Source organism: Amblyomma americanum, chromosome 7 (assembly GCF_052857255.1).
Source record: "Amblyomma americanum isolate KBUSLIRL-KWMA chromosome 7, ASM5285725v1, whole genome shotgun sequence".
NCBI lineage: Eukaryota > Metazoa > Arthropoda > Arachnida > Ixodida > Ixodidae > Amblyomma > Amblyomma americanum.
In genome coordinates, this window is record NC_135503.1 from 96,576,754 (window position 1) to 96,601,643 (window position 24,890).

The 24,890-nt window shown below is 47.3% G+C and overlaps 2 protein-coding genes across 2 annotated transcripts in view; both read left to right on the plus strand.

Annotated features, from left to right (window-relative positions):
• The window catches only part of LOC144097960 (uncharacterized), a 91,711-nt gene that overhangs the window by 30,163 nt on the left and 36,658 nt on the right, over positions 1 to 24,890 (plus strand). Inside the window, exon 2 of the mRNA XM_077630549.1 lies at positions 23,748 to 23,911. Within this exon, the coding sequence (XP_077486675.1) occupies positions 23,748 to 23,911 (164 nt within the window). The remainder of the gene's footprint in view (positions 1 to 23,747; positions 23,912 to 24,890) is intronic.
• LOC144099431 (innexin inx2-like) lies at positions 4,515 to 7,118 on the plus strand. The gene has a single exon (XM_077632725.1). The coding sequence runs from the start codon at positions 4,562 to 4,564 to the stop codon at positions 5,654 to 5,656; it is 1,095 nt and encodes a 364-aa protein (XP_077488851.1). The 5' UTR covers positions 4,515 to 4,561; the 3' UTR covers positions 5,657 to 7,118.

Below are 24,890 nucleotides of genomic sequence, written 5' to 3' on the forward strand. Positions count from 1 at the left end.
GTGACGAAGGTTATTACCGGACTGTAAATAAATAATAACGCGTGCACAGATCAGCCGTGCACAGATCTGGGAAAGAAAGGTTTACTTTGGTGAGCCTTTGTGCATTTTGGATTATTAGACTTCTTTCGGGAAATGCGGAAAAATGCGACCTCAATCTTTTTTTTACACGTGCACATACGTTTAGAAATCTCTCCTCACATTAATAAGCGCATTAAGTCAATAATAACGATGGGTACGAATCAACACAGACGTGCACAGCCTAATAAGTTAAAACTCAAACGGCAGTGACTGGAGAACTTTCTTTAGCAAGAAATGTTTGGCAGTTACTGTTCCACGAGTTTCATATAAAGCTGCGGCCTTTTGCGTTTTGCGTGCTGATAAATTTCGTTACGCACGTGATACTTTAATATAGCCACATATTTATGGTCGTGTAGAGGTGGAACGCGAGACAATGAGGTCGTCTTTTCCGCGTACTGTTTTCACGAAGCAGTTACTATTCCTTGTGTTCTCAGTTTGATCGTAAGCAGCGGGTGGAAGGCTTGCAATAAATGTAAAGTCGCTATGACACAAATTCTTTTCGTTTTTAGTCGACTCGATTATTACCGTTCTACCGTCTGTCACACTGATTCCAGCGATAGCCATGATATGGAGCAGTGACGAAATGCAAAATGAATCGGAATGAAAAAGAATTTGAATGAAATCATCATCCAAGAATAACGAAGCCCGATATTACGGCACACGTATGCCCCTTTGAAGTCTATCATATTGCACAGAAAGACATGCGTAAATCTCTTCAGCCTCGAAATATGTCCGTGAATCACGCATGCTCAGCGATATCTGCAAACCGTCTATTTTTAGAAATTTAGCCCCGGTGTCTGATAGGAATTACGCTGCAATGGCCCTGCAAGCACTCTACCACAGGGTGGAAACTTCCTCTTATAATGTACCACGTGGGACAGTGTGATGCTGATGCGGGTTGTTTCGCTTGACCATCTTCCCTGTTAGGGGCTTCACCTCGATGACAATTGCTCATCTTCCCAAAGAGGAATCAGGGAGGGTATGCTCTTGAGCTCCTCTCACATGAGATGTCCGTCTGCTATGCGTAGCTACTGGTCTTGGCAGGTCAGAGTGCGCCGTTCTTCTTCTCTTTGGACACCACTATTGATAATCACTTCTATAGTGGGCAGGCCAGCGGAGCGATATAACTCTTTTTTGACGGCGTAGGCCACTAACCACACGCAGGGACGCCCCATACACTGCTTCGATGATGGTGATGATAGTGAATTTTCATGGCGCAAGGGCATCTGCGGCAAAGACCGCCATGTAGTAAGTGTTTAATCATGAAAATATAATAAAAAGGAAGTTAAAATATTTTTGCTCACCCCGGCATCTGCCATCACTGTGTCGGCGGCACCTGAGCTGGGGCAGCGGAAATAAAGGATAGAAGGCAGTATGAAGAAGAGAAATGAAAGAGGTGAGGGGACAGCAAGAAAGGACATAGGGAGTGGTCATATTTACACTATTTACAAAGAGTCAAAATAAAGTTGTCCAGGCCATGCGTGTGTACAGTCAATGTGAAAAAATAAAATAAAGATAAAACACAAGCGCACAACACTTTGCACACAACCGCTGGGGGGGGGGGGGGGGGGGGGGGCAGCTGTTAAGACCGCCATGGCACATGGTATTTTTCGTAGGCTCAAAGTGGGGTGAAAGACCCATTTCACAAGCATTTCACCCTGATTAAGCCGGGCATCAGGCCAGCGGAAGCTTGTACCCATTGTATCACCACTGGGTACCCGGCGGCACTGGGGATCGAACCCCGCACCTCTCGCATGCGATACACTGCTTCGAGCTGCGCAGCCTGCTTCTTTGTTAGGGCGAAGCGCATTGCGGCGTATGCAGCCCTCGTGATCAAACGCACGAGACAGGCAAAGGCGACGAGGAAAGAAAAACAGCACAGCATCAAAGCATCCTATCCACGTGCTTCGGCTCGCTGTGTCGGCTGAACAATACACTACGAACCACGCAAGCAAAGCAAAGTTGCCCCGGCGTCTTTCTTCGAACGCCGCCAGTCAGCACAGCGTCGGTAAGGTGCACACCCTTGCTGCTCGAAACGCGGCACCGATGCAACCGTAAGCGGGCAAAAGAAAAGACAAAGCGGAAACCGATTGGGGAACGGCCGCTTGCCGCGCGCATCTCGCCTCACGCGCCTCGCTGGCTGATTCGGTGGCGTTGCTTTTGTGGTGTGGTAGCTGATCTGGTTCTCCAGAATAAACAAAAAGAGGCTGGGAGAAAGGTATGACAGACAATGCCGTCAGAAGATCTTCCACGTTGTGTCTGTCCACGTGATTCTCAACTCAACGGTGTCGAGACAAGAATGTGGTGCTGATGTGAACGCATGTCTCGCGTGTTTTCGTGTCCGCCTTGAGCTCAGAAGTTCTACAATGATACAGAAAAACGAAGCGCCGACACAAACAAGCGCGTGAGAGTGGAACGGACATGCGCATTGCGTTTGTTTGCGTCGCCGCTTCTCTCTGTAACATGCACTAACTATACCAGCTGAAAGGTCCGTAGTGAGTTTGATAATAAGATGGGGTATTAAATATGGGGTTAAGGTGCGTGCGCACAGGGATTTCAAATTGCATAATGGATAAAGCAGTCTTCTCCGTAAGCGGCCTTTTATCTCCCCACCCCCCCCCCCCCCCCTCCCTTGAGACTTTCCGCACTCTGGCCTCTACACAGAAAACTTCAATGATTCAGATCCCCTGAAGCGGCTAATTACGATTGTTATACATGCTTCCTGCGAATGCTGGCTAGTGCGAGGGATCAGTCAGAGCACTCATGAGTCACTATAGAAAGGCTTGAATATCCGACAGTTTCACTGGGTGTTAATATTCAACAAACAAATGCGTCCTTTGGGCTAGGTAGTGCCACATTCGCTAAGTGCCCGTCACCTCATCTACCTTCGTTGTTTGCGGGAGATTTCTAGAGAGAGAGAGAGAGCAGCAAACTTTTATTTCGGAAATAGGATGAGCCGGTGCACATGGTGAATGTCGCCATCGTCTATAACACTGCCTTTGTATATAAATCGTGCCGTGCTGTTCGATACCGAACAATTCGGACAAAAGCTTTTTTTGTGAACGGGGAAGAATTTATTAACACAATTTTTTCATACATTGTAAGATTTCACTGTAACATTCAATATATCCGCAGATATCCCGCCGGCAGCCTTGGATATTTTTGCTATATTAACGTTCTTGCTGTCATCAAAAGCGTTTACCATTGATTTCTTTTGGCAATCTTATTTCCTCGATGCGAGCGATGGAAACACCATAAAAGAATGTTTTTGCTACATATCAGAAGAATGGATCAATACCTTCAATATTTCCATAACCGTACGTTACAATTTTCCAATATTCAAAATTCTTGTCCAAAAACATTGGACATGCTTCCTCCGTTTTGTTTTTTATGCGTTGCCGATGGTTACTGCTGGACGATTTTGCGATGATAAATGACTTATCAAATATTATATCCACAAAGTGCAGCTTCGTCGATCCACCTTTGTTTCAGGTATGTGCCTGATGGCACCAAATTCCTCCTTTATTTCGTGTGATTAATTTCATCATTTAATAATAATAAATTCAAGCATTTATTCACTCTCTAACACGCTAGCAGTGACAGGCGGTCACTAACAGCGAGCAGGAGATAGCTAAAACGGCGGTTATCGTTTTCGTTTGGTATCGGTTTTATTCGGTTTAACGTCCCAAAGCAACTCAGCCTATGAGGGACGCCGTAGTGCACGGAGGGCTCCAGATAGTTTTCGACCACCTGGGGTTCTTTCACGTGCACTGACACCACATAGGCTTATCGTTCTATTTGCAACGCTAGCTGTCGTGGCAACAAGTGACAACAAAAGTACCGTGAAATAACTGTTGTCGCCGCTGTAAAGTTTGCATTCTTCTAAAATACCTCTCGCGAGCAGCGTCATGCACTAACTCCATACAGTGGCCGCCAGGGGCAGAGCACTTCACGCATCTGGCTCACGGCTTTGAAACCAGGAAGTTAGAACGCTGCTGATAGGAGACCGGCTTCTACGTCAGCAAATAACATTTACCTGAACTGAGCAGTGCTGACATTTGAATATGCCAGCGCACGATGCTGGCTATCCCCAACGAGCAGGTAGACCTGCAGTTTTTTCCAAGCGTTCATTACATGTTCGAAAGTAGAGACTTTTCTTTTGGTGTATTCTTTTTGCCTTCTTACACGCTTCGTATGTCTGTGTTATTCATCGCGAAACGCAGAATTTCACGGCAAATTTATGAATTCCTCTTTTGTAATACAATCTCATTTGAAAGTACCCCAACGCCCCCTACCATATTCGATGCACGGGTGTGAGAGGAAACGCAGCCTGTGCTTCTAGCGCTATCTCTCGTGCAAGAGCCGAACCTTTTCTGAGGGATAAGAATTACGTCGTCGACACGGACTGATAACGCGTTGACAGTGTATCAGCACCTTGTTCACCTCGCCTTTTGCTCGCCGGAGGGGCTCGGAGGCGGTCGCCATGGATCTGTTGGGTTCGCTGAAGTCGTACTTCAAGACCAAATATGTTATCACCGACAACCTCATGTGCCGCATGCACCACAAAGCATCTGTGGGCATCTTGGTGGCTTTCAGCTTACTAGTGACCGGCAAGCAGTATGTCGGAGACCCCATCGACTGCATCAGCAAGGATGCTGTGCCCCCGAGGCTGCTTGACACATACTGCTGGATACACAAAACGTTCAGTGTGTCCACAGCATGGAAAGGCAAGGTTGGAGACGAAGTGGCCTACCCCGGAATAGCCCCCCACATAGAAGGCGAGCCCAGGGTGTACCACGGCTACTACCAGTGGGTCTGCTTCGTACTCCTGCTGCAAGCCATGTTCTTCTACATTCCTCGCTACATCTGGAAGACAATCGAGGGTAACCGCGTCCACAGCCTCACGGAGCAGCTGTCTACTCCCATGCAGGAGAAGGCGACTCTGGACAAAGCCCGCGATATGGTCGTCGACTACCTGGTGAGCAACAGGGGGAACCACTGCGGCTACTTCCTCGCGTTCGTGTTCACTGAGGTCCTGTACTTCGTCAACGTCGTGGCTCAGATTTTCGTCATGGACAGGTTCCTGGGCGGCGAGTTCTCGACGTACGGTTGGCGAGTCCTCCAGTTCACCGAGTGGCACTGGGAGGCCCGCTACGACCCGATGATCCAGGTGTTTCCGAGGATGACGAAGTGCACCTTCCACATGTTCGGTACGTCCGGCGACATCCAGAAGCACGACGCTGTCTGCGTCCTTCCCATCAATATCATCAACGAGAAGATCTACGTGTTCCTCTGGTTCTGGTTCGTTATCCTGAGCATCATCACAGGCCTCTTCCTCATCTACAGGCTGGTCGTCATTGTGTCTAGTTCTGTGCGCTTCCATATCATGTACAGCCGAAACCGCAACGTGCACTCACAGAAGCTGCGAGAGATTGTGCAAGCCATCAGCTCTGCTGACTGGTTCATCTTGTACCAAATGAGCAAGAATATTGACCCCGGCAACATGAGAGAATTCATCGACGAATATTACCAAATGATGGACGACAAGCACAAGGACAGCAGACAGAAGCTGAAGTGAAAAAGTTTTCAAGCGTAATAATGCCCGAGACTGCCCAAAATCGATGCCATTCGGTGAGCTTCCCTTCATTCTCCTTGGAGGCACTGTCAAGAGCGCAACAATCGCTAAGTGAAGGGCAAGGAGAGCCGACTGCGCAGTGTCGCGCCCCGTGTTGTCGAACTTCTTTATCTACGCCGGTTCAACCCTGGGGCTAACTCTCCCTGATGAAGCCGCATGTGATCCACAGTGCAATCCATTGTCAATCTGGTCTCAATGTGTGCTACTGGAGTCGCATTGTAATCTTGTTAGATACTGTGTGCGCTGTGACCACGCGGTGCTGTTGGACACTTCTGCTATTCCGAGCTGCCCGGATAGCAAAGATTAATAAGGAAGATCAGAGCTAGGTGTTGACGAAAAACTATCTAGTTCCTTAAATAAACTCCGTTCTAGAGTATGATATGACATAAAAATTAGACCGCGGAGAGAGCAGCGGTAAAGACGGGTGCCATTATTGGAGTAGAAATTGCCGAAGAAAAAAAATTCAGTATTGATGAAAAAGTATTTCTATTCAATGCAATGTAAACGACCTCGGCTGCCGCAGTGGCAGTTTACGGTCGCGTAAGAGTCAAGTTAATATCTCTATTTACAGCGGCAGACAAAGCGGTAAGGGGGCGTTGAGGTTGCAACCTGTGATCGGGAAGGTGACTGTCAGTGTAAAACAGCTTTTCAAAGGGCAGAGACGGCCGTTACACGGTCCGCCTCAGGCCCTTTCTTACTGGGCGAGGTTCAGTAAAGATATCGTAATGGAAGTTACGCCCGGTTTTATCGCCAACCGTCGCTATCGAAGCGAACAAGCATTCGTACTGAGCGCCGCTGATTGCTGAAGGGCTTTTGAAGGACGAGTCCAATGTTTCTACGAGGTACCACTGTCTCTAGATGGCAGCACCTACCTGAGATGCGGCAGAAGCAATCACCCAGTCGCCTGCTTCGGAGGACACGTACGTACCAAAAGCGGGCTACGAGAAAATCTTGACGATGACTAAAACTACTCTGGTTTTTGAGTTTCCTGCTCATAAGACGATAACGAAAGGCTGAAAACTGAGTACATATAAAAATGGATAAATCTTATATCAAGCATTGCACTGATTTTACGGCTTCCAGTACCGGAGAGGAGGTTGCATGTGCGTGCTAAATTGACCGTTGTGTCATCAAAGCTAAGCGCTAAAGTGCTAACTAAATCTAGTAGTCATATTCAAGCTCTAAAATAGGTCGGTCATTTGCATGTGCGCGACCAACTGCCGAAAGGTGTGTTGGCGCGCTTCTCGGCTGCAAATACAAAAAGCTGCTTGCACATTTTAATGAATTTTATTACGTCGCTATTCTTTCGTAAAGCATATGCTCAGGTGTTAAACAAGTATTGTGCCAGCCCGGAACCCTTTGCAACGTTGTTTGTACTCAATAAATCGCAAAGTTTTTGTCTCAATTCAGTGCCTGCAAACAGCTAGCCTAGCTGCACGCTCAGTAGCTTTTCCCCAAGCTCACGTGATGCATTGGAGACTACCGGCAGCGAATACGATGCTTCTGTTGCTAATGTTTCTGCAATCGCAATGTAGTGACTGCGTGGAAAGACAGCCACCTCGATCTTTTTTGGCTCTCATTGTGCACCACAAACAGGTACAATGCGCAGGACCAGGAGACAAAGTTGGTGAAAGTGGCCGATTTTCTTGGGCTCAAGAAAGCCTGGCTAAACACATTGAATTGGCGCTACTACCGCCCCATGCCGCAAGACGTTGAACGTTCAAATTAACCGCGGGTATCTCGAATGTTAGTTAAATTCCACTTATCTTCTACATATAGTCGTCAGTACTATGCGTTGAGAGCGCAGGAACTATTTTACAGTTACATTTTGTAGCGTGTAGGAAGTGTAGACCAACACTAATCACTGTAAGCATGATTTTACAGCATCCACTCGCGTACAGGAATTTTCTCGCAATTACAAGCGAAAATATACCCTCTGGGTTACGTTGCGTTCGCTGCTGGCAGGCGACAGATGGCGCTAGTTGATGTCTAGGAATAGGGTGCCTGGATGCCCGCTCGTCTCATCGAAGCATCCTATCCAGGAATAGCTTGCAGCGTGGCTTGCTTCCATAGTTGTGCTGCATGAAAAGTGCTTTTGTGTTTAATTTCATTCGTCAATGTGGCGGGCAAGAATTGTTCTTGACTGCACTAATAACATGAATTATGATGATGAATCCTAGCCCTAAGTCATCTGCTGCGCTTATAAGATTTGAAATCATTTCGGACAACGCTCGCACCACGATTAGGACGCAGCAGACGGTACTGCTCCTCAAGTCGCTGGTTTCGCTTCCCCTCTGACACAAATAAGTTGTATTACAAAATGAATCTCAGACACTTGGTCAGCGTGAGCATAGCTACGTTCCGGGAGAAGTCCACTTGCTTAAGGAAAGAGCTTGGGGAAATGTTGAAGACATCATCGGTTAACGCTTAGTCTGCCGACTTCCGGTTGTCGCACCCGTTTTCCCGCTCATGGGTCTTCCCCTTACAGAAAATCGGAACCATGTGCGCGAATACATTGACCTAGCTCGCGCACGCCCGAAAGTTTCGCGCAGCAACACGAGCAGACGCCTCTCGGGGCTACCGGAAGTGCGCCCGTTACGTCACAGCTGGCTTTGATGTAGTGAATGGCAGTGCCTGGTGACATTTCGCTCCCCATGACATCAGCGTAGTCAAGTCCGGTCGAGACATATACCATTTAGAAGTTGCAGAAACCGTTCCTACGGAATGATCAATCTGCCCGCAAATTAAAAAAAAAACACGGTTTTAAAAAACTAATAATAGATTACCAGCTCCGTCGTTAAGACCCATACTTAGTGCAAATGCTCAAAAATATTAGTTGTACATGTTGAACAGATCTTCCAGCAATATTTCCAATTCTCTGGTCCCTTTAACGTCCTACATCCAATTTGCAACCTGTGGCCTTCTCAGCTCTGCATTGAAACGAGACCCCCTGAAGTTGATTGGCGAAAGCGTGAACTCCTAAATAGTAGCAGAACGCTGTACACGGTTTCGATTACAGTAGTCTTGGCGTTTGTAAATAAACGTGGGTTACTGATGATGATATTAGCCCCAAGACGCTCCCGCTATCAATGACGCTGCTTTTGAAACGATATGCACCGGTGCAGGCGACGCCCGTTGCGCTGGTTTTGTTAAGAGGGCTCACCAGCTACGAGGCAACTCAGGTTTGAACTTTTTCTCTCGATAGGTGGCAGCACTTAAGCACCACAAAAAGGAGGGAACTTCTGTTTCCCCTCCAGCTGTGTAAATTCCACCTTGACACCTCCTTTACCGCGACACGACAGTATTAGTTCTTCCACGAACAAAAAGTAGGGCCGAGAACTTTCTTTGTATATCCTGCCAAAGCTGGGAGAGGGAAGCACAAAAGAATAACCCGTCTCAAGGGGTGGCGGTCACAGAATTGACATTTTTTCAGTAACCGACCACTCAGCTTCCACAAGGAAAATTAGGTTTTCCGGTTTGGGCCCCCCTAAGCTACCTGGCATATTTTCTGCGAAAATACATTTACAATGGTAGGCTGGGGTATACAGCCTGTAGTTAGAAGCTGAGTTGGTTTCGCCAAGCCAGAACAGAGAAGTCTGAGTCATCTTTTGACACACATTGGGAACACCTCCCCTTCGGCACTTCGGCCGGCTATTCCGTATTCCGCGAATTCCTCCGTAGCCACACGCAATACAAGCCTTGTGACCGTGTACGAGTGTGGAAGCCGATTCGACGACGCGGCCTCAGTGAAAAGCTTTTTGCGCTCTCATTGTTTGCACTGCCAGTGCTTATTTTGCATTTTCATTGCCGTTGATGACCTTTTCGTTTAAGAATCCGGCCGATGCTTCTTTCGGAGAATTAATGCCGCGAAATAATTGTGCTACTCGTTTCTTCGAGTTCAAAACCGCTGGCGCGCGGGAATGTCACTTTGTAATGCGAGATGCGATCAGCGTTATATATCTGGAAGGATTGCAGCCAGGCGCAACTATTTCGACATTATTCTGGGTTGTTGTAGTTATTTTTAGGGCCTTATCCTGATGGTTCCTCTTCGATTACCACTGAGCACGTTTGTTGCTATCGGTGTCGCCGAATTCTTCACTTTATTTATGGGCGACAGTCACATCAGTAAGTAAATTACTGCTGAAATACTTTATTTCATGTCTCCTTCACTGCTTATAATTTCACAACGGAACAAATCAAACTTGGGTAAAAGGGTGAGATGTGTGGTTTGCAAAAGCTTTGAGATCGTCCTGTTGCTATTCGTGGTGACTTTGAACGCAAATTTCGTCACTGCACAAGCGACTTCTAACTGTTCTGGATAAAGTTCCTATTAGTGGTTTATTTTTAAAAATAATAAAAATTGCAATTTAATAGAAGAAAAGATGGGCGCTGCAGCCCCGCCAACCGCGTGTGCTCTTTCTGTACACAAAAACGGCAGCGCACCGGAATTGTCATGACGTCACGGGTTTGAAAGCGAAAATTCTACGCCTACTATGGTTTCCGGGAAAGTCTCATTATGCGCCCTTTTGTGTTTTTATACGTTTTATACATTATATACTTTTATGTATTATATATTTTATATATTTATTTATATAGCGCCCATGCCGAGCGCTTTTCTGATTGAAAAATGCGACTTTTGGAAGCGTAGTGCAGGAGGTGCGACTAGTTGTGGCGCATACCGAGGCGTATCTAATTGGGAGAATAAAGACGGTTGGGGAACGCTTGACACATGCGAAACCGGGTCAGAAGCAAAACTGGATGATTTTGCCAGCCGCGAGCTCCTTTCTGCAGACAAGGTGCACCCACGCTTAGCCGCGTACAGTGGACAGCACCTGCACTGATAACGCCAACATACAGGCAGAGATATGCCTGGTCGGGGGGAGAATTGGGAGAAAGAGCGACACGCGACCAAAGATTCGTTAGAGAACCGATGTTTCGATGCCGATCCGACACAATCTGGTTTAACTAGCTTGGAGCCAGAGGCGAACGTTGTCTTCGACCGGTTCTCATGACGTAGCAGTTGCAGTGCAGCAGAAAGTGAGCTGGAAGATGAAGGAGACGGTCCTTTCTCCCCTTGATGTGGGCTGTTGCACTGCCACAGATAGTTGTCCGCTAGTATAGAGTGAAATCGCAGGTGATTGGCAAGTGCCTCCGTAAAAGGAGTTTTATCGCTACGTCATGACAATCAGTCTACGCCATTAGCCCTGTTTACATGAACCCGATAGCGTCGGGTCGATTTGGGGGTCGGGTTGAGCATGGTCAGTCCAACTCAACTATTGCGTGTTTACATGAACTCGATTTTAGCGATTCGAGACCGTTCAACTGTAGAGACACCAAGCGTCGAGCAAGCAGTAGCAGCCTCCAAGATTCAGGCACGCCATCGCTTTATCACAGGCGCGACAGCGCACGTGAAAAGCAAGTTCGCATTTATCCTCTCCCCTCTCAATAACCCTACTTTTCGACTCGACAGCGTTTACAAGAACATCGGGTCAGGGTCGATTTGAGTCACCTACCCCTTGCGGCGGAGTTGACTGTACCCGACCCGTCGACTGCCGACTCGGTGCGGGGTACATGAACCCAGTGCCGGTTTTCGGCCCGATAACTCAACAATCAGGCGTGTTGGATTCATGTAAGCGCCGCTATTGGCTCGAGGGCCCCCTATGGGGAATATCTGAAGCTGCATTCTTGACTTGTATCGCCACCTGGGTTACTGCGCCCCTGCGCTGGCCAAGGAACAATGGTGTTCTCCCACACTGTCCGGAATAGGGAGCCCCCTTCCTGTGTTTTGGCACTAACAATGCCTTATTGTGTGGCTGCCGGGAGGGGAAAGGGGAAGCGCCTTTGGGTGTGTCCTTGCATCCCACTTCCTTTCCGCACGAAGAACTCGAGCAAAAAAGAAAAGCAGAAATCCTTTCCGAATACAGCCCAAGCAAGAAAAAAGGAATAAGCTGAAGTCCGTCCAAGTTCTGAGTAAAAACCTGCGCGCAGGAACACAAACAACCAAGAGATTGGTAGTAGAGTGTAGTAGCGAAAAAATATTCTGACGCCAGATGTAGCCGGCTCGCGCTAGTTAAATTAGGCGCGAATTTCAAATCCCCGCAGAAAATATGTGCACAACGTTCAGAACCTGTAAAACGCTAACACTAAGCTCGATATGAATGAAAATTGCTGCTTTACAATCAAGAAAGAAAAAGGGAGGAAATGTTGTGGACAAAATTCTGATATTTGGCTTAGTTTTTTCACGAAATGACATGAAAGACCAACATATCTAAAAGTGCAATTTTTCTGGGTATTTACCTCTGATTGGTAAAAAAACAAAATTAGAAAATAATATCTGTCCGCAACATTTCCTCCATTCACCAAGAAAACGCTGCCACAGGCCTCATGAAAATCGAGTCATTTTTAGACACGCTACAGCTTCTGAAAGTTTTCATGTACTTCCTATGGACACTGTCACTGGTGAACCAAGAATTGAACCAAGCCAAGAATTCCGTGAAGTGTTTGATAATGTGCTGGTGTAGCCTTTCCATGCCTCTCTTAGAACAGGAATTGCTATGGGGTTAAACAAAATTGTTGTCAGATAAAAAAAAAGTTCCATAAAACGGAGTATAGCCGCTCTGCCGCAGCGACGGGCGAATGGCAGCACTCTCTAACATTGATTCCGGAACCAGGTTAAAGACACCAGCCCTGATGAGAACTAACGGCATACATCAGTGTGCTACTATATCGAATTCTACGTATCCGAATAATGACTGAACCTCCAAAGGAACTATTTTCCGTTTTAAGCAGTAGGAGACCACTCGAGACAGGCACGTTGAGACGGCAATCAGGTTGAGACACGCCATTACCAGTTTTTCTTTCAACACGAACCAACTCGCCCAAACTAGAGTTTTACTTGACCGTATTTCTCCTACAATGGGCCCTTTCCTCTTTCGAAGCTTCCGCACCGAACCTGCCATTACGTGTCTCAACCTGATTGCCGTCTCAACGTGCCAGTCTAGAGTGGTCTCCTACTGCTTAAAACAGAAAATAGTTCCTTTGGAGGTTCAGTCATTATTCGGTGTTCTGCAGCCATCTTGGGGGCACGTCAGGCGCGTCTGCAAGATACTCAAGTCTGAGTTGGCGTCTGTCCTGTCTTTTGTGTGCCTTCTGTGTCCCCGTTTCTTGCGCCATTACCAGTTTTTCTTTCAACATGAACCAACTCGCCCAAACTACAGTTTTACTTGACTACGTATCCATCAGCCGCCTTTATCGAGCACTTGCTGCACTCACTTCAGCCCCTAAAAGAACCGCTGACAGAGAGCAGCCCACGCCGTCTAGATATAAAAAAGTAAGAATTGTTCTTCCCAATTTCAAGTTCGAAATGAATTATGATAAAATTCAGCGGTTTCGACGCTAAGTCAGAAGAAATGAAGCTCTTCATCAAGCGTAACCGCATACCAATACCACGTTCCAAAAACCCATGCGCTATTGGCGGCTGTACGTACCGATTTATGGGAGCAGTGTACGTTAACGGTACCTAGCATGCTCTAATAATTTATGCCCGAGGCACTGCGACAGTATATACTTTTAAAGTACACGTTCCTAAGCGTTCGATTTGCTCCATTTAAACCCCATTTTTCAGATCATTGTGAACTGGAGTGCACTATTCCGTGTACGCGGCTATGATCGGGTTCCATGGAGGTTGTCACAGCCTCAGGAAAGGAGGAAGGCAAACATTACAAGAATACAACGTTAGCACCTAAAAATGGCGATAATTAATCTCACAGCTAAACACCTTTGAAGCAGTCGCGCTAAGGTGAGGCCACGCCATGGCGGGAAGATGCGCGCGGAATGTCGTTTGGAGTAAAAGGCACGAGCATCGGTGTCTCCATGCTATACTGCTAATGCCACTGCGACTCTGTGACAGTTACACATCACACTTGTCGCTCTTATAATCTCCATGGGTAGTACTTCCGACAGGAGCCGTGAGGCGGCGACAGCATCGCTCGCTGCGGGTATATAGCCGCGGGCTGTCAGGCACGCATCGTTGGGCAGTGTTATGGGACTGGCCTCGTTTATTGCGATGATGTTCAATATATACAGCAGCGCTGATCGCATGACTTTTGTGATAGTTCTGAATGCCAGTGAAAGAAGCATGCTCGTTTTTATCTACAGGCTGCCGTCACATCTTTCCCCTTTTTTCAAACTAAGTATATTCAAAGGAACTCTGCAACACAGTTCATATCGTTAATCATTGATTCCAAGTTGTTTCGGCGTCGGCATAATGCGACTGTAGCGGGTGGCTCTACGATGTCCGGTGGCTTCGCTGGCTTATTGAACACCATCTGACGGCTGCTGTACATCGGCATACTTTATTGGCAGCATGGCTGGTGACGCGGAAATTTGCGGCTTCTTAGGTGCTGCATCAATTCCTTGCGCATGCTCATGTCGTTGAATCTCCGATCATACACTATCGTCGTCTGCCGTCTCTGGCAGGACCGCAGTGTTTGGTATGGTCGCAGGACAGTTTTGGGAGCATCCTTATAATTCAGCCAAACCCGATTCCGAGCACAAAGTCTGGGCAAAGATCGGGCAGCATGAAGCTTGTGTCTTTTCTGCCTGTTACTGTGCTCCTCATCTATTTTCTGCCAGGAAGAATTAACGACAGGAGGCTGTAGCCTACATTGAACGCAAAGTATTCTTGACCGCAATCGAAGGTTCATCAAAAGTTGTGTTGGGCTGTAATCTGTGGGACCTGGCGAGTTCCCGTATTTCAGTAAGGAAATGTAGGGGTCCCCTGCTTTCTTCAAAAGTAGGTTTATCGTTCTTACCATGCGTTCAGCTTCGTTATTAGCTTGCGGGAAGCGAGGACTAGTGATGTGCTTGAACTGGTACATATTTGAAGCCTTCTTGAAAGCCAACGAGAAAAACTGTGGCCCGTTATCGGATACTACGGTTTTTGTAATTCCGTGCCTTGCTCTTCAGTTGGCTGATGACCGCTTCTGATGATGGGTCTTGTTTCAGCAAGGCCAGCTCTGGATATCTGAAACGATAACCCACGACAACAAGATTCATCTCAAACAAGTCAGCGTCGGCAACTTTTTGCAATGGTAGCTCTGTCGTTTCCGAGGGAATCATTGGTTCCGCGAACTGAAGACGTTCGATCGCAGAAACGCGGCAATAAGTTACAGCTTTCGCTATCTCTTTGCAGAGCCTCGGCCAGCAAGCATTCTTTTGCTTGTTCTCTGTAGCGAATGATATCTTGGTAAATAGCATCGATTAGTACCTTCGAGTGGGCCAGTCGGTGAGGAATCGTGGAGAGATACCTTTGTGTCCTTTGCGTATTCGTCCAGTTATTTCGCAGGCTTTCCGGAATAGTGATGGAAGCATCTTTTAGCAACAAATCGTTGGAAACTAAAATGTTAACACGGACGGGCCAAAATTGTCTGAAAACTTCTGGTAGCCTTTCTTTTCTTGGCCACCCGTGGTGGCAGGATTACAGCAATGACAAGCACTCATCGCCTTTTTGTAGCTCGCCTCGTATGGCATTAAGCATGCTTTCTGCAGCAGGTAGGCCTCGAACGATTCCATGGACGAAAGCGGATACACCAGACTGTCAGGTGGCCTAGGTTATGGTTAGCGTTCGATCGTATTCTTGAAAAGGTGTCTGCTGTCGCAATTGTGCTTTCCTCCGGAACGTGCGTTAGTGTGAAGTGGTACCTCATCAAACACATTCTGAATCTTTGAATGCCAGGCGGCATAGCGTCCAGAGGATCACATCCAAGCATCGGAAGTAGAGGCTTGTGATCTGTTTCGAACAAAAATGTCATACCTTTTAAAAATTCGTCGAAAAGTTCAGCTGCTCACGTCAACACTAATGCCTCCTCTATTTGAGAGTATTTTTGTTCCGTTCTTGTCAGCGATCTCGAGGCAAAACCAACCGGTCGTCGTTCTCCAGATGGTTGGACCTGCAATGGAACGGCACCAAGACCATATGACGAAGAATCTGCTGAGACTTGACTCGTAAAGGGGGTGGTACCTGGCGAGGCACCTTCCCGAGCTGATTTCCTTGATCTTGCAGAATGCTTGTTCTTGTTGCGGTCCCCAAGAAGAGTCACTCTCCTCGCACAGAAGGCTGCGCAGAGGCGCACTCATCGATGCTGCATCTGGAAGGAACCTAGCAAGATGGATCCTCATTGCCAGAAGAGAATGGACGTTTGAAACGTTCTGCAGCCTCGGAAACTTTGATGACCCGCACTTTTTCAAGCTGCGGCCGCACTCTCACAGCGCCAAAAATCATGCCACAGAAGGGCACTTCTTGTACGGAAAAACAGCATTTTTCTTTGTTTAGCGTCACCCCTTCCCGCTGCAGTCTCTCGAGCACCTTGTGCAGATGAGAGTCGTATTCTGCCTTATTTGCGCCGAACACCAGAATATAATCCATGCAGTTCACAACGCCGTCTAGTCCTTCCAAAACTTTCCTGAACTTCCTCTGAAAAACGTTAAGAGGTCATGCCAAAAGGTCTCCGGCAGCAGTACCTGCCGTACGGCGTTATGAACGTTGTGAGGTTTTGGCACGACTCTTCAAGTTGAATTTGGTGAAATCCAGAACTTGCATTCAATTTCTAGAACGCGGAGGCTTCCTGAAAGCTCCTCATGATCTGCTATACTGTCGGTAGTTGGAGGCGCTCTCTTCTTACGAACTTGCTTAGTTGAGTGAGGTAGGCGCAAATCCTGACTGCGCCGGATGGCTTCAGAGCCGGCACAACTGGCGCACACCATTATGTCGGATCCTCGACCTTTCTGATTATGCCTTCCCGCTCAAGCCTGTCAAGTTTCTCCTTAACCGCTTGCTTCATCGGGATGGGGATCCTGCGCGGGGTTGACACTGCGTGTATGGTCTTGCATTTTCCACCAACGGTATCGTGTGCTCCCTTGGTAAAGACCTGATTCCTTGATACAGCCCTGGGTAGTTTGTCGCGACCACCATCTCTCGCTATGTGATGCCGCGGTGATGCCCAGTTGTGGCCCTTTTCTCCAAGAATTTCACCCCAAAGATAGCCGAGCACCAGCCCGGGGCAATGCTTGTACCCACTGAAAGACCGGTGGGTGCGCGACAGCACTGGGGATTGAACCCAGCACCTCCCGCATGCGAGGCGGATGCTCTAACCACTAGGCCACCGCTGCGGTAAAGAAGGGCCACAAATGGGCTTCTACCGCACGAGGCGGATTTACGGTTGCTAGACGGCGGAACTTATCTCTGATTCGTCAAGGCAACGGTTTGGTCTAAGACCCTTTTCCCAAGCACCTCACTATAGAAGAGCCGAGCACCAGGCCGGGGGAAGTCTTGTACCCATATAAAACCGGTGCATGGGTACCCGGCGGCACTGGGGATCGAATCCAGCACCTCCCTCTCGCTCGCTATGTGCGCAGTCACTTACTCTACGTCCAGTCGGCCGTGTTCAGCTGCCCGCAGTGCAGGGGCTACCAAAGCCTGCGCTCGAATGTGCAAACTCTTTTTACATTGGCCGTCTGGGATTGAAGCGCGTGGATAGCGAGGCGGTGCTCGAGAGGTGGCCGTGTGTGACTTTACGAGAAGAGCAGAACGTTTTTTTTTTTGGCTTCAAATGCGGCGCCGTAGGCGGGGCGTGATCAAATTCGGGGACAGGCAGGAGTTGGGTATCCAAAATTTACAGCCTGCAGTCGTGCATCACTCGTGTCCGCTTGCGAAATGATCAGAGCTCGTTTGAATCTCGTGGATAGAGCGACTGCGAATGTTGGCTTCCACTGCAAAAAGAAAAAAAGTAGAGTATTGCGCCGAAATCTGCTTAAAAACTGGCGACTACAAGGGCCTTAATTAAAGCCAGTAGAGGCATGCGCAGGTTTTTCACGGCGCACACTGTCTGCTCGCAGCGACTGTCCTTCCATCCGATTTCGGCCTGAAACTTTCCGCGCGTGCCAATGCTTGCATCACGTGGTCCTCTCAGGTTTTCTGCTTTATCGAGGTAATTCGGTATTCCTGGGAAAGCTTCCCCCACAACCGTGGCTTCTGCTCCAGCATACACTTTCATTTTCAATTCATGACCATTTATCTGCACCATCACAAAGTGCGCAGACGCCTAGCTTTGTCGCAGTGTGACTATGCCGAGGAATTAGCCTCCTTTATCAGCTGCCGTTACCCCGTCGAGTTTCCTTTCTCGGTTCTTAATGCAACAAGCTTTTTCGAAGTGCCCCAACTTCTGACAGTAAAAGCATTCTTGCTACTTCCCTGGACAACTAGTTCACGGGCGCGTTGAACCTGCGCAATAAGTGCAGCTTTGTGCAGAAGCGTGCTTCCTACGACGCGCAACTAGGATTCCCTTCTCTTTTCTGTTCTGTTTTCTTGCTCTTCTCATTTACTGCTGCCATGCATTTTTCGGCATTCGTACCTTCACGCTCTTTCAAGTCCTCTTTCTGCTGCTTTACTTTTTCCCTTGTTCATGCTTTCGCTACTGCGGTGGGCAATGTTAGCCTGGGATCCATTTGAAGCTCTTGCGTCGGTGCTTCGTATAGAAGACCAACTACAAAGAGATCCCTAATCAAACGATCCTTCATCCTATCGAAGTCGCGTCGCTCTCCTAAGCAGCACAAGTAATTGGCCCAACATTGGAACTGTATTGGCAAAGCTGGCCCTACAAAGGACCATGATGGGACCATCTTGTTGCAATATTGGGCCGATGACCTGTGCTGCTTTGTGGAGCTCGGTTGCAAACTTTTCTACAGTTCTCCCTGGCTGTTTGCGATGTCGATTAAAGCGGGCGCTCTCATACAAGCGGTATTATTCGTGTGCACGAAATAGGTTTCAAACTTTGACTTTATGACCTTGAAGGAATTCAGGTCTTGGTCTTTTACAGCTAACGACTGAAGAACCTCCCTTGCCGTCCGCCCATTGTTTAAAGAAGGGTTCTTACTTGAATTTCTTAGGTTTTCTCGCAAAGACCGGATGCGAAGCTGTAGTCCTCGATCCAAGAGGGCCACTCTGCAGCGTTGTGGAAACCAAATGGCTGCGGAGGCTTTATCTCCGCCATGATGGCCTGATGGTCGCTGCTGCAGTGACTTCCGTGAAGACTTGCACCACATGCAATCTACTGCTCCGCTGATCACATGACTTGTGATAGGGATGAAGGTCTGAGCAAAAGAAGCGTGCTCGTTCTTATCTACAGGCTCACATCACACGGGCCACATTATTGTGCATTACCGCACATAACTGACTCGGGTGCTGGCTACGCAGAGAAATTCCGATGCCCATTAGCTGCGCTATTGAAATACTATGCCCCTGAAGGTTTTCGTGCTGAAATTTTTTCAAATGCGCTTATTATTCACTCCGGAAAGACCCAGAAGATGGCGACGCAGGTGCTTGCCATTTGCCTATGCCACCGCGCACTCCAATATATTTGGTTCCCTCGTTACGCAACACGCAACAAACCGCAGATGATGAATCCGAGTACATTTCACCGCGTGGTATCGAAGGTCTCGAGTTCTGCCGCCATTGCGGCCACACCTTCAAACTTTACGGGATCAGCCGTCACTTTCAAACATATTCAGTTCATGTCCACTCTCGTCCTTAATTCGTTCCCTTAACGCAACGTAGTGATTCTGAAGCAAATGGTTATGCAAGAGGTCGCGTGACCGCGGTACCAACGCTATACCTGCAATAAACGAACCTCGCACAGTGACATTTGTTGACCAGGTCATGAAGCTTTTGCTGCTATAAGATAAATGCATTTACAATATATTGAGCGATGGAGCACCAATAGTGTAATTTTCCATTTCCTCGTAGTACTCTTGTGGCATAACGAACATTGAAGCAAGGTAAGCGCTGAGCGCGCCGACAAATATGTTGCGCCGATTCGGCCTCTGTTTCATGTTTCGTAGCTCGGTCCGTTTCGGAATGGCGATTAGAGATGTCAATACGTTGGAGATAGGAGAAGCGGTTTCATTTTACTTGAAAGGATGCAACTATGCCAGGACGGAGAGTGAAATGCATTAACTGAAAAGAATTATGTGATGGTCATTCATAAATGTGAGAAGCTTAAAGGTCATCATCCGTAACGGTGAGCACGTGGTTATGGAGAGCGCCTTAAGAAGGCCCAGGGTCGTTTTTTCCATGTGGCAAAGCGGCTGATAATTTTAACCAAGGGAAAGGCATCGGAGCAATTATTCGACCCTTGGAGTTGTGCGAGTTGTTTCGCTACCAATCTTATTTGCCCAAGAACATTTGCATGATTGATTCGCTCTTCTTTTGTAACACTCTGGGCCTCAACAGCTGCCGCTGGATCAAACGCATTCGTGTGTCAATCAGCTTTCGCACAATTTCTTTCACTGTGGCAATTAGCATTATCAGAGGATTGAATTGTTAGCACGCTGGAGCAGTGGCGTAGCCAGAAATATTTTTCAGGCGTTGCTATACGCCACCGGTGAAAAAATAAAAAGAAAGAGAGCCTGCGCCGAAACAAAATCAGTCATTTTTCTATGTTAATAAAGCTGAAGAATCAGTTGCTTCGTTTACTCTAATAATTATATAAAAATACGATTGTGCACAGGACTCCGAGGACTTGTTTCCTATAAAGAATATCTATATATTCTAATGTATATATTTATATTCTCACAAAAAACAATCCCACAAAAAATCGTGGCTTTTCATAATATTTTCACATAATATACAAAAACACACAAGCTTTTGGACCGCCTTGATGATCCTCGCCGTTTCACAGAGGCCAAGATCCTCGGTCCGTGGCTACAACAGTCGACTGCCATCAAGACTTACAAGGCACTGTTTTGTTTTTACAAACGACTGCCTTGATTGACAGATTGTGACTGCGTTTCCCGTTCCTTCTCTGTTCCCTTTTAATCCCCTCATTCCCTCACCCAGTGCAGGATAGCCTACCGGAAAATTTTCTGGTTAACATCCCTGCTTTTCCCCCTTTCTTCATCTGTCTATCTTCTACTCTACAGCAAAGTCGGCAACCGCGAACGAATGGCATCTGTAAAAACTTCTACCCCATGCGTATATGAATCCGCGCGTCCGCAGGGGCGCTTCAAAAAACAAAAACACTTGTTTTCGTGATTCTTTATGATTATTTTAGGGCGAATTTCGTGGGGTGTTCTGACACCGAAACTCCCCTCCTGGCTACGCCCCTGCGCTGGAGTGTGCGCGAGAGAGAAAGAGCAATATTGTTTACAGCACATCACTGATGCACTGGTGATGCGCGTCGTCATCATCATCATCGCCGCCTGGTGCGCGTCTCAAGACTATCCTGTTTACTGGTGAAGGAAAGTTATTTTCAGGCGTCAGGATTCGCACCCAGGCCGCTGCATGGTAATTGCTTCGCGAAGATGTTAGTGCTGCATTCTATTTGTCGTAGACCGCCACTGAGTACAGCATGCATACAGAGAAGAAGCAGCTGAGGAGGGGCGTAGGATAGGAGCACACAGGGGTGTTTTAAAGGGGCCGTTCTGTAGATGGGGTTTGGGGCGCGTCAACCGTCCAACACAAGAGGTATGCCTCCACAGTACGCAACGCTTTCTTATGGGAAGCAGGAACTTCCCGCATAAGTTTTACAAAGGTCCACTGGAAGTGGAAGTATTCTGAACTGAGGTCTGAAAGTTTCGCTCGAACTTTGAGCATTAACATGAAAAGCAGGCCGACGCATATCCCTCTTGAATTATTGGCGTTATCCAAAACCACCGTCTTGCTGATATGTACCGCGCTAAATTTTGGTATTTTACTTTGTGTTAGCATTATAGTTGCTGTCGAAGTTCGTGGTCGCACAGGAAGATGGGTGGATACGGGAGCACAGGTATAGAAGCTTTCGTCAGAGACATACTATCGCCGCCTACCGCTGCAGCATAATTAAATTATTTTTTAGTGACTGTGGTTTCGTAGAACGGGGTATAGAAGTGTGATGCCAAACAAGCTGTTTCCCTCTGAGGAAAATCCTTCTCCATTTATGTTATGGGGACGATGTGCCGCGAGGGATGACCGGTTTAGTCTGGTTTGTTTCCTCTCTACGCGGCAGCTCGCTCATTAGGAATTTCTCGTTTCCACCGCAGGTGTCGTTAGCTAAGCATGCGACACCTTGCAAACAAAATCAAACGTCAACGTAGCAGTTAGACAGAGGGAAACTTAAAGGTCAATGTATTAGGCTTCGGAGCATTTGCGTACCTCGATTCTTCCGTTAGTATATTTTAAGGACCGTTTTTGAACTCTGCATTACTGGGAAACTGGGACGTCCAGAAATGGCGCAGTGAATCGCTAATAATTCGCTGAAGCACGTAAACATGCCGAAATATAACCGCAACAAATGTAAGTTCCCAGCGAGCAGCTATACCGAAAGGAACGGTACGCTGTGCTGATACTGAGTCGGCAGACAGGCGCCGTGGCTGCGAGAAGCACCGAGCCGTGTACTTCCCGCCGTACTGCCTGTTATAGTGAGCGTAAAGATTTCCATCCATTTTCATTTTTGCTGGTAGAATTAGGTGAATTAGTAAAATAATTGCAGAAACGGCCACTTCCATGTAGTTATCAAAGCAAGGTCAAAGTGTACGTTGGCAGAAATGCCGGCTGACATAAATTAATGCAAAAGCTAACCCTAATAGCAAAACAGCCGACAATTTTCGGCGTCATAATGGTTCACTAGCAGACAATACATCAGTTTTGAGTTTTATTCTTGATTTACTCTGTGCGCCTGCGGTTGAGTTAAGTTTTATCGTCCTGTTCCTTAGAAAGCTTAGCAGAATTAGCTAAATTTTAATTATGCTCTAATTGTGCTTTTTTTAAGGCAATTCTTCCAGTTTTTTTTGCATTTCTGCAAAGAAAGAAGCATTAGCCTAGTGATTAAATCCTGAAAGTTCATCAATTTTGTCCTATGTTTTAATTCCTGGGCCTTACGAGGTTAAGAAATGTAGTATATGCCTGATGCTCGCCCTTTTCTTATAGCCACCCGAACACTCCCGCGTTCCAGCCTTCAGCACAATGTTCGGGAACAAGGGATCGAAATGCTTTTAATGAGGAGGACAGATTTATGCAGCCGAGACTACACAAAGCGCGAACACTGGACCACACGTATAAAATGGGAATGTATATACCAGCCACCGATATAAACAATAACGCACACACGTATATGCAAACACCTACGCAAAATGCGCCTGCGACTGCGTGTGTCCAAGTTGGCTCGCATGGCAGCTCCGTCGCCTCTGTAGCGTGCCCCCGCTAGTCCTCACAATCAGCAGCGCTTCGTGACGGGCGTATAGTTCTTACAGCTCCATAAATAACGGCTCTATAGTTGACTCCGTCCGGAACCCCGCTGACCTTTCGACGCTAAATCTTTCCGGCATCGGTTCCTCGGGGGCACCAAACAGGCGGCATGTCCTGGCGGCTTTTCCTCTTCTCGTCCAGGATTAGTTGGCTCGGCGTCGCTCTAATGCCGTCGCCGCGCCGGAAGACTCCGCGCCAAATTCGTGTCCTGCTGCGCTTCGGAATGCCATGGACAACGAGCCGAAAGCCATACATGGCAGTAGGTAAATCAGTATTTTAAGTAGTTTTACCGGGACAACGTTAGTAACCCCTTCTTGAAAAAAAACTCTGGCGACGGCGTTAGCTACCATTTCGAGGTTCGCAGCCGGAGCGGCCGGAGCAACCAGCCTGTCCGGCAACCATATGGGCCAGATAGGTGACTTGACCTTGTGGCGTCATCACAACCTGGCCACCGGATCGTGAGCAAATTGACTACGGTGTCAGGTAGCAGTTAAGCTACTGACTGGTCGCGAGATGTTGCTAGAGGAGGGTAACCTATAGGTCTCCCAAGCCCCACCGTTGGCAGCACCTGCCATCGCAGGGCAGTGGCACATCGCTTAACCGCTGCACCACTGCGCCAGGAGTTGTACTATGAGGACTCTCAGCGATCTATGAATGTAGAGTGGAGAATTATCATTTACCGCACATGAGCATTAAAGTTATCGTGTCATACCCTTAAGGTGGAGTTTAAGTGTCCTCTCCAATTTTTTTTTCCAGCTCAGGCATGAGCAACTAGAGCAAAAGAAGCAGCACCTTGTCCACTCCTATCAACGGCCGGATTTCCGGAACGACAAGTGCGAACAAGAAGTCGCTGCACCGCCCACGATTGACGCGAGCCACAAGTTCTCCAAAATCAGTCAATGCAGACTTGAGAACCTCAGGTGGGTGAAATCGATTTAGACCCTACTCCACAATCCATGCGCAGCTTCCCCTGTTCATACCCTGTACATGCAAATGCATAACATCAAACGACGCTTTTTGAGACACAGAAAAAGAAGTATAATTACAGCCGAGTGGAACATATAATAAAGATTATCTACAGCCTTCGTTGATTACGAGAAAGCATTTGACTCAGTTGAAACTTCAGCAGTCATGCAGGCATTGCGGAACCAGGGTGTAGATACGCCTTATGTGAAAATACTGGAAGACATCTATAGGAACTGCACAGCTACGATATCCCTCCATAATGTCAGCAATACAATTCCAATAAGGAAGGGCGTCAGACAGGGAGACACGATCTCGCCAATGCTATTCACCACCTGTTTACAGGAGGTACTCCGAGGCCTGAATTGGGAACAGTTGGAGAAAAGAGTTAGTGGAAAAAACCTAAGTAATTTCCAATTCACTCAGGAGATCAACTGCACTTAAGTCTGCTTATGAGCGGAAATGCGAAAGCCTTTCCCTGTCCTCTGTTTCTCTCTACATTTTTCATTCATAGTATTTTTATATCTTTATCGTTTAAATTTTCTTCCTTTATCCATTTTTAGATTTATTTTTAAATTTTATTTCTATTTTTATTTCCTTTTCGTTTTCCCCGTTTTATTCTTAATTTATTGTTTTTACATTTTCATTCCTTTATTTCTTCATTTTGTTTGATTGACAGGCGGAGTGGACACTTGCACACGTTTCCTGCGGACAGGTCTCGCGCCCACTGATGAGCCAAGAAAGGCTTTCGCCTTAAAGCGGTGGTTATTAAAATTAACAAGCACAATACCAAAGTAATGGTCAATAGCCTGGGAAGGAAACAGCAGCTCACATATGGTAGCGAGGTGCTTGCAGTGGTAAGGGATTATGTGGTTTATGGTTTGTGGTTTTTGGGGGTTTAACGTCCCAAAGCGACTCAGGCTATGAGGGACGTCG